General features: G+C 28.7%; 1 protein-coding gene and 1 long non-coding RNA gene across 3 annotated transcripts; both read right to left on the bottom strand.

Moving 5' to 3' along the window:
• Nucleotides 1-3,254: 3,254 nt before the first annotated feature.
• LOC145099925 (uncharacterized) lies at nucleotides 3,255-5,450 on the bottom strand. Its single transcript, XR_013704697.1, has 3 exons — nucleotides 4,392-5,450; nucleotides 4,227-4,291; nucleotides 3,255-3,422 (listed from the first exon to the last, which is right to left on the bottom strand). It is a non-coding gene; the product is annotated as an uncharacterized LOC145099925 (long non-coding RNA).
• Nucleotides 5,451-7,031: 1,581 nt separating this feature from the next.
• On the bottom strand, nucleotides 7,032-7,807 carry LOC145099924 (uncharacterized). 2 transcript variants are annotated; one of them, XM_079037410.1, is made up of 2 exons: nucleotides 7,651-7,807; nucleotides 7,032-7,565 (listed from the first exon to the last, which is right to left on the bottom strand). In XM_079037410.1, the coding sequence occupies exons 1-2, from the start codon at nucleotides 7,757-7,759 to the stop codon at nucleotides 7,264-7,266; spliced, it is 411 nt and encodes a 136-aa protein (XP_078893536.1). In that variant the 5' UTR covers nucleotides 7,760-7,807; the 3' UTR covers nucleotides 7,032-7,263. The 2 variants fall into 2 exon arrangements, with proteins under 2 accessions (XP_078893536.1, XP_078893535.1); XM_079037409.1 differs by having other exon boundaries at nucleotides 7,032-7,577; nucleotides 7,651-7,806.
• Nucleotides 7,808-10,342: the final 2,535 nt, after the last annotated feature.

The raw sequence follows: 10,342 nt of genomic DNA, 5'->3' as shown, positions 1-10,342 counted from the left end.
ATTATTTGACTTTTGGGCTTTTGTAGTGTAAGTTGGACCTTGGGCTTGGAACCCAATTATTAATTGGGTATTGTTTGATGTTGACAGTTCTGGAATCTGTCAACCAGCAGCTGGAATGTATCTGCGGGACTTCAGCAGCGACAGGTGAGTTATCCTCACTATACTAAGGGGTCTAACGCACCAAGGCCGGCCCATTGGATATGTTATCCTAGTAGTGTTAGATGTTGAGTATGAGTTAGTGTTGAATGCTAGTGGTTATGCCAGTTAGGTAGATCTGTAGGACTACCTGTGATGTTATATGATTATTGCATGCTCAGTAGTTATGTTATATGTCGATATCTTATGTGGTATGGGTTGAGGTGATACTGCTCCGTGCGGTAATCAACAAACCCGGGAGCATTCCAGATATGGGCTAAGGGAGACTCGTACTGTGGGCTTGATGGCAATCTAGATGTGAGCTGTGGGCCCTGAAGGCAATCCAGACTCACACTGTGGGCCCAGTGGTAATCTAGTCGGTGGAGCATTCTAGATACGAGCTAAGGGAGACTCGTACTGAGGGCTCGATGGCATTCCAGATACGAGCCGAGGGCCCGGTAGGCATTCCAGACTCGTACTGAGGGCCCAGGGGTAATCCAACTTGTAAAGATGTGGATCCATTTCATGCTATTCAGTTTGTTATGATATGTTATTGCTAATATGGTTATGTGGACTGTATGTGTATCGGTATTTTGAGGGTAACCCCCTAAGCTTTCGGGCTTACAGTTTCAGTTTCTTGTTTCAGGTACATCAGGGAATCGTGGCATGGCAAAGGCATGATCGTACAGCTCCTCACTTGTTATGACTTTGTTTCTGGGATACTCTGATATTAAACTATTTTGAAAACATTTTGTAATGACTAATGGGTTTTGAATTGTTTAAAAAGTTTTAAATTGGCTTGAATTTTACGGGTGTTACATTGTGAATTTCACATTTGAATCTTAAAATATACAATCACATGTGAATATCACATTATATAATCACATGTGAATCTTACATAATATATACATGTGCATTTTTGTGAGTGTTCTTGCATTGATCAATTTTTTTAATTTTTTTGTAGATTTTGAAGAATTTGTGGAAAATATTGAAGTGGTGAAAAGTGAAAAATTGAAAAAAAAAATATGGAAATCTTGATATGAAGAAATAATAACATTGTGAATCTTTGTAGTTTTTTATATATTTTATTTAGTATCGAATAAAATACTTGTAGTATTATGTTTATAGATTGATTAATAAAAATAAGATTTTTTATGATTTATTTACGAATAATATAGTATAAGAAATATGCATATAAACATTTGAAAAAATATGCATATATGCACCTAAATCTAGTTTTTTTTTTAAATATTCTAGTTTTTTTTCAATTATTAATTTTTAAAAATTTACTTTAAAAAAATGAAGTTTTTTAAAAAAATTACAGTTTTTTTGAAAAAATTGTAGATTTTTTTTAAATGCAGTTTTTTTAAAAGATTGCGGCTTTCTTTTGAAGAAAATGCAGTTTTTTTAAAAAACATGCAGTTTTTTTTTAAATTGTAATTTTTTTTTTCTAAAAATTGCAGCTTTTAAAAAAAATTCAATTTTTTTTAAAAGTTCATGTTTTCTGAAAAAAAAAATTAAAATATCTCCATTTTTTTAAAATAAATCGAAATATATTTTTTTTTAAAATCTGAAATTTGATTTATTTTATTAATATTTCCAATAACAAAAAAAAAAAAGTTAAACATCAAATGAGACCGTTAAGATTACGATCATGTCGTTAACGAGTTAATATTGATATAACACTTCACCTTTGATTCTTAGGTTTTCGGGAAACTATGAGTTTTCAACGGATCTCACCCATATATATATATATATATATATATATATATATATATATATATATATATATATATATATATATATATATATATATATATATATATATATATATACACTACTTTATAACCCGTGGGCATCACGATTACAAAATTAATTAAACTTTCATAGTAAAAATTCAAAATTATTAAATAATTATTTTAAATAAATTATTAATTAAGAGATATTTTTTATTTATTTAAATGTATAATCGTTGATTTAAATAAATATGTGACCTTATAATATGTATTAATTTTATTTTAATTTTTATTCTAATGTTATTTAATTTAATGTAATTAGAGTGGAAAATTTAAATTTTGAAATTTGAAATTGATAATCAACAGATTAACATGTGATTTGACATTAATTATGAGGTCTAATAAAGTGACATTTGACAAAAGAAGAATCAACCTATTTTTTATTAGAATAGAGAATTTTTATAACTTTTTATTAATATTTCCAATAACAAAAAAAATTTTAAACATCAAATGAGATCGGTAAGATGACAATAATGCCCTTAATGAGTTAATTTTGATCTAACATTCCACTTTTAGTTCCTAAGTTCTCGGAAAACTATGAGTTCTCAACGGATCACATACATACACACACACACACACACACACATATATATATATATATATATATATATATATATATATATATATATATATATATATATAATGTTGAGATCGGTTGAAAACTCAAAGTTTCCCGAGAACCCGAGAACTAAAAGTGGAGTGTTGCATCAAAAGTAATTCGTTAAGGACATTATCGTCATCTTACCAATCTCATTTAATGTTTAATTTTTTTGTGTTATTTAATATATTAATATAAATGTCTAAAAATTTACATCATAAATCAAATTTTCAGATTTTTTTTAAAATAGTATTTTTCATTTTTTTTAAATGCAGATTTATTTAATTTTTTATAGAAAATGTATTTTTGGAAAAAAAAAAAAAATTTTAAAAACTACATTTTTTATAAAAAAAAACTGCAATTTTTTTCAAAAAAAACTGTCTTTAAAAAAAATAAAAAAAAAACCGCAATTTAAAAAAAAAAAAACTGCATTTTTTTCAGAAAAAAACTGCATTTTTTCAGAAAAAACTGCAATTTAAAAAAAAAAAAAAAAAAAAAAAAAAAAAAAAAAAAAAACTACATTTTTAATAAAAAAGACTGCAAGTTTTTTTAAAGAAATTTACATTTTTTTCAAAATAAAACTTCATTTAAAAAAAAACTATATTAAAAAAACTGCATTTTTTAAAAAAAATAAAATAAAATTTTAGGTGCATATATGCATATTTTTTCAAATGCATATATTCATATTTTTTATACTATAATATTCGTAAGTTGATCATAAAAAAACTCATTTTATTACCAGTCTATAAACACAATAGAATAAGTATTTTACTCAATACAAAAAAAATGTACAAAATTTCAAAGCGTTTTTATGTCTTCTTGTCAATATTTCCATATTTTTCTTCAATTTATCATCTTCACCTCTTCAATATTCACCACAATTTCTTTCAAATCTACAAAAAAATTAAAAAAAAAATTGATTGATGCAAAAACACTCCAAAAAATACATATGTGATTAACATATGAATCACAGACGATTCACGTATGAATTACATATGATGTATATGTGATTACATGTGAATCACATGTAATTCATATGTGAATTACATGTAATTTACATGTGAATCACATGTAGTTCATATGTGATTTATATGTGAATTACATGTGAATCACATGTAATTCATATTTGAATTACATGTGAATTATATGTGATTTACATGGGAATTACATGTGATTTACATGTGAATCACATGTAATTCATATATGAATTACACGTGATTTACATGTGAATCACATGTAATTCATATGTGATTTACATGTGAATCAGATGTAATTTACATGTGAATTACATATAATTCATATGTGAATTACATGTGAACCACATGTAATTCATATGTGAATTACATATGAATCACATGTAATTCATATTTGAATTACATGTGAATTATATGTGATTTATATGGGAATTACATGTGATTTACATGTGAATCACATGTAATTCATATATGAATTACATGTGAATCACATGTAATTCATATGTGATTTACATGTGAATCAGATGTAATTTACATGTGAATTACATGTGAATCAGATGTAATTTACATGTGAATTACATATAATTCATATGTGAATTACATGTGAATCACATGTCATTCATATGTGAATTACATAAGTCAGACCACACAAAAGTTAAAACACTTTGCAAATATAAGTAGTAATATGTAATATAAAGTCAAAGAGCATCGTCTTTCATGTACCTTGGCTAGATAATAAAGCATCATTGAAGCGAAAGGCGAATGTAAGGCCATCTTCTGTCTTATCCCTGTTAACAAAAGTATTATTATAAATAACAAAACAGAAAAATGAGTTATACAAAAGCTGGGAATGGAAAAGGTCAGAAAAAAAAGAGTATATTTGCTTACCCCTTTTCTTTTGAAGGAACCTTATTTGCAAGTCTAGCTGTTTGAACAGCAGCATCAGCAGATGCAGCTTCAGGAGTTGCTCGTAGAATCTCACAAATAAATTATGGCTAATTGCATATTAAAAAAAGTATGTAGCTATTTTTTTGCATTTAACCCTTAAAATAAAGATGTGGGAATGATGATTGTATACATGGTAAGCCAATTTGGTTCTAACTAAATCAAGTGGATTAGTAAAGAAGAGCAGCAGTTCCTCTAGATAATGATCCTGCTTAACAACTGGACCACTTCCCATCCCAGGAAAGTTGTAGTCGATATGTATTCTATATTGTTCATATGTCATATAATGTAAGTTAAGAATCAAATGAAAAATCCTACCAATGATCCGTAAAATAACATAATTAAGCAAATTATGTACTCCAATTTCGAATCAAGAAACCCTAACAATCATTAGATACAACTTTATAACGCCATTAACCCTAATTGAAAAATCAAAACACGAACCAGATTCAAGCTAATGAGCATGAAGACAATTAAACATGAAGGAGTTGCTGAACATACCTTCTTTGAGAGGCAAAACACACTCGTACGAGATATTAAGCTGGAAAGGCGTGAGAAACGACGCCAGATTATCCAACACCTTCCCGTTCTCATGAATTAACTTTTCAAAAACGTAAATCAGATGTGAAAGAAACTCAAATCTTACATGTAAATCGGATCAGCGTCGCCGTCACTCCCGCTAATACCGGCAACAAAGCACAAAATTGCAACGAGATACACACAGTGATGTGGTTCTTCTTCGCATCATATCACACTCTGATGATCGATTCTACTCCGATGACGATTTTAGGATTTGAGATCCGACGATTGAGATGGCCATTGGTACCAAATGTCATCGATTTGTCGATCCTTATCACACAGTCGGTCTATTGTTTCTTCAATTCATCGTCGCCGATCTGGATGGTCGGAGATGCTGCGATGAAAGGTAGAGAGAGAGACGGGATGAAGATAGAGAGATGGGGACAGAGACTTGACGTGATTAAATGTATCAATTACAGATTCCCGAAAATGTCCCTGATTAATTTCAATAGGATGCCCCCCGTCCCTTTTTATTTCCAGGTATTTACAAAAATGCCACAAAACATCCTAACCCTTTATAATTTTGATCTAGCGGTCCTTGTTTGGTTCTCGGGTTCTCGAGAAAGTATATATATATATATATATATATATATATATATATATATATATATAGGGAAAAGTTCAATAGAGAACCATTATTATTTAAGGAACCAAGGAACCAATCAAAAGCATCGGAATTTAAAGCGATCAACGGCAAAAGAAAGGGTTGTAAAGTTTTATAATGGACGCACATGTACCAGATTATAACTAAAACTCACTTCCTTTTTTTCATTTAAAATTTTTTTAGGCCAAGTTTTTTATCGAAAAAAAATCCGAGTATACCGTTGTTCACGATTTTTCGTCCTCTTTCCATAGAGATCCATGATGATATATAAAAAAACGAACTTTTTTTTCACAAAAAACCCACTTAATTTTCTTATTTTTTTCAATATTTAAACTTTTTTTTATAAAAAAAACTAATTATACCAAAAATATTAATTTTTTGTACTCTATTAATAAACATCAACACCGATTAAAAAAAAAACCTCGAAGAGTGTGGACTCACATTGTGAATCTAAACTGTATATATTTCAATTTTTAACATTCACAATATGAAAAAACTCGAACAGTTCAGATTCACATTGTGAATCTGAGAAGGTTCACGAAAAAAAAAAAAAAAAAAAAAAAAAAAAAAAAACCTCGATCAGTGTAGATTCACATTGTGAATCTACACTGTAAATATTTCAAATTTTAACATTCACAATGTGTAAAAGCTCCGCTCAGTTCAGATTCACACTGTGAATCTGATTTATTATTATAGACACTATGAATCTGAGGAGGTCCACAATGTGAATCTGAACAGGTTTACAATATGAATTTGAACAAGTTCACAATGTGAATCTGAACTGAAATATCATTTTTTTTAATATGAATATGAATCTATGTTTAAAAAGTACAAAAAATATGAATTTTGATATATTTATTAATATTTTTTATAAAAAATAGACCTTAACTTTTTTCATTAAAGAAAATGAAGTGGGTTTTTTTTGAAAAAAAAAAAATCGTTTTTTATATATTATCATGGATCTTTATGGAAAGATGACGAAAAATCGTGAACAACGGTATATTCGATTGTTTTTTTTTTGATAAAAAACATGGCTTAAAAAAATTTTAAACGAAAAAAATGGTGGGTTTTTTTGTAAAGACGGATTTTTTGGCATAATCCGGTGTGTGCGCGTCTAATGTAAAAGTATACATTTATTTTTTCTTGGTTGTTGATCGTTATGATTTCCGATTCTCTCGATTGGTTCTTTGGTTAATTATGGTTCTCTATTGAACTCCACCCTATATATATATATATATATATATATATATATATATATATATATATATATATATATATATATATATATATATATATATATTGAAATTGTTATAACTAGATACTTAAATAAATTTGATACTTTTTACTAAATAACTATATAAATTTGAAAATTAACTTACTCTGTTCCAAAAAAAAAAAAGTTATAAATAGAAATTTTTAAGACAAACCTTCAATGATATTACATTTTACACGTTTCTAATTAAAAAACACGATTACTTGAAAAAAAAATGATTTTCTAGCAGAACCTCTTATTTAATAACTAGTATTCTATAAACTTATTATAATACAGATTTTTAAATGGTAAAATCTGAAAATATGTTTCCAAAATAAAAATTATTTTCTTCAAAAGGAAACGCGGTGCAGATGACACAGTCAGGCAGGCGGTGGTGGGGCGATTTTACAGTTCGAAGTTCGTCCTTGCACCGCCGGCGGCGGCGGCGGTGGTGGCGCTGGTGGCGGTGAAAGAAAAATACGGAAATTCCGAGGTCGACTTAGCTTTGGTGCCGGAGGTGCCCTCTTGGGTACCGTGCGTAAATTTGGAGCTGTGCTCCGCATCTGTGTCGTTGATGGTGGCGGAGGTGGATCAGAGAACATATAATGCGGAGCTCCACTTAACTTAGGTGCCGGTGGTGGTGGCAGCTTTCTAAGCTTCCTCCTACCAGAAACTACAGTTCCTGTAGAAAATTCTGGATTCATCGTTAAAGTCTGATCTAAATCAATGGAAACTACGGAATTAAGTATTGGAAGCAATAGATTTACCTGGATCTGGTTCAATTAATGAAGCAGAGTTTGCTTGAAGAAGATGATCAAGTACCAGAATCAGAAGCAGTAGAGCTACTCGTTTTGCGTATAAGGCATTCATAGCCATAGCTGGAGCCTTGTCCCCTTGACCTTGGTTTTGATTTGTTGGGATATATAAAGTACTTTATACTTTTATATATAGTGAATAAATATCCGAAGAATTAATTCTTGTGGGGCAATGTCACGCTACCCTAGAGATAAATTCTTAAATGGTAAAATATTTTGTTAATTTTTCCATTACACCTCTACATTAATTCGTCAATTTACAACGTCACAAATTCCAAATTCCTTGTAAATGCATGATATATATTAAGTAGTATAAATTTATCGTTTGAAAAAAAGTTCATAAATATTTGAAGAGACTCATCAATCTAATAAAAATATTAAGTAAATGTCTTAATGATCTATTAGGATAATAAGGTTTTAATTTTGTCTACGTGGCTAAAGTTTTTTTGTACATATTAATGATCATCAATATGGTTGTTACACATTTAAACGGTTATAACAACCATATTGATATAATATAGTAATATGTATAAAAAAACCTAAGGACTTAATGTAGAGAAAACTTTATTACTCTTTTAGATCATTAACCCTTAGAAGCTTTTAGAATAATTACATAAATGGACCTTGTGATTTACAAAAAATTATAAATCATTTTATTTTAGTAAGAAATTTCGTAAAATCTGAAATTTGATTAAGTTTTTAAAAATATAGTCAACATCTTTTGAAAGTAATTGGTCCATAATAAATTATACATTCACACAATAAATATCAATTATATTTGAACCTAACACTTTAAGAGTAATATTTATAAATGGTTCATGTGGTTTTCAAAAATATCAAATTTAGTTATGAACATTTTTCGATTTTATTGAAGGTTTTTGTGGTTTCAATTTTTATGGTGATATACCATTTTCCTCCTTCTCCGGTGGTTGTTCCTCTCACCCTTCTTTCCAACTACAATTCTTGTTCCTTAATGCTTATTTACATTTCCCCCAACTAAAATATAGATTTGTTGATAGCAGTAGCAGAACAGATGATGTCGTAAAAAGAAGGGAATTGAGGGATTATGGCTTTATAGAAACAATTAGGTTTTCATGCTTTTTTTTTTTTTTTTTTTTGATTTGGTATTGCTAACGTCATTTTCATTTTCACGTTGGTTCCGAAACGAATGAAAAGCAGGCACCATTAATCCTAATTAACCCTTATTTCCCTCTGAAAAGCAAATCACCACAGGTCAGTTTAATTTTGATTTTTTTTGTTAGCTAGGGTTTTTGTTGATCATTCCTATCTCGAACTGCGTTGTTTGTTAGTTGTGACGAAGTTGTTTTGCGTAGATCCCATCTCGCAATGACGTCATCTCAATGTGTTTATGCAAATTTTACAATTTAATTTAGTTCAAAATAATTTAATCCAATTAACAGCTATTAGATTCGCGAACCTAACTATTTACGACTTTGTTTGACCACCTCCGCGACCTTTAATAATTAAGATGCAATTAGGCAAAGAGCACCGGTGGTGTATATAATTAATCAAACTTAGTTGCTTCCTAAATCAAGTTGACTTTATTTATTTAGTGGTTTGGTACTTTCAAATAACAAAAACTCAAAACCAGAAGGTTACACTACTAGACAAGATTTGAGGGTTTACCATAAGGAAAATTAAATAAACTAACCTAATTTTTATGGCACAAGATGATTTATTTTTTTTAAGTAACCATCTAGTTTAGAACACTGAGTTCAAGAGATCCGGACATCCGAATGGTGAATCTGGCTCGTTACTAAGGTCGCCTCTATATATAGGCATAACTTTTCGAAATTTAGGTTCAAAATCATATTTCGGACATAAAGCATTGTCAACTTCCGACGTTTTGAGTTTTTCTATGTTTTAATGTATTTCTTTTTTACGTTTTTGTGTTTAATTTTATATATATTTCCTAGATATGACTTGGTCAAATATAATAACTTTTATTTGTTAACTTTAAAAAATGTATTATATTTAAGTTTGCCTATGTTACAAAATAATTTTTTTAATGTTTATATACTTAATTTTATGGATGTTTCCTACGTATGATTTGAGTCACGTATAATAACTTTCGTTCTTTAACTAAGAAAAAATTAATTTTTACGTGTTTATTTTTGTGTATGTATCGTATAAATTCAAGGTGTCAGCTTTCGACGTATTCAACATAAATTTAGATTTTTTGTACATTATTTTTTTAAAAACCCTTACTTGTTTTTTCTATGTACGTATCAGTATAAATTCGAGTTCGTTTACGTTTCGACGTAATTTTTTCTATGTTTTCGAGCATATTTTTATGTACAAAAAAATAAGCATGTAAATTAAAACAAACAAGAAAACACAAAAAAGAAATTACGTCGAAACGTAGACGAACTCAAATTTGTACCGATATGTACATAAAAAACAAGTATTTTTTTTAATTAATGAACGAAAGTTTTAAATTTACGTCAAAACGTTGATCACATTAAATGTATACCACCACATATATAAAAATAAACATGTTAGCAAAAATGACACACTAACAGATGAAAACTAATAGTATTAGCAAAAATAATCATTCATGCAAGTTTTGGAAAACCACAAGCACCAAATTTATTTAAAAAATAGCAACAACTGAGTTTGTGAC

The sequence above is a fragment of the Lactuca serriola genome, chromosome 4 (assembly GCF_051521515.1).
Source record: "Lactuca serriola cultivar US96UC23 chromosome 4, Lser_US96UC23_V15, whole genome shotgun sequence".
NCBI classification, from domain to species: domain Eukaryota; kingdom Viridiplantae; phylum Streptophyta; class Magnoliopsida; order Asterales; family Asteraceae; genus Lactuca; species Lactuca serriola.
This window is presented reverse-complemented; position numbering and strand designations above follow the sequence as displayed.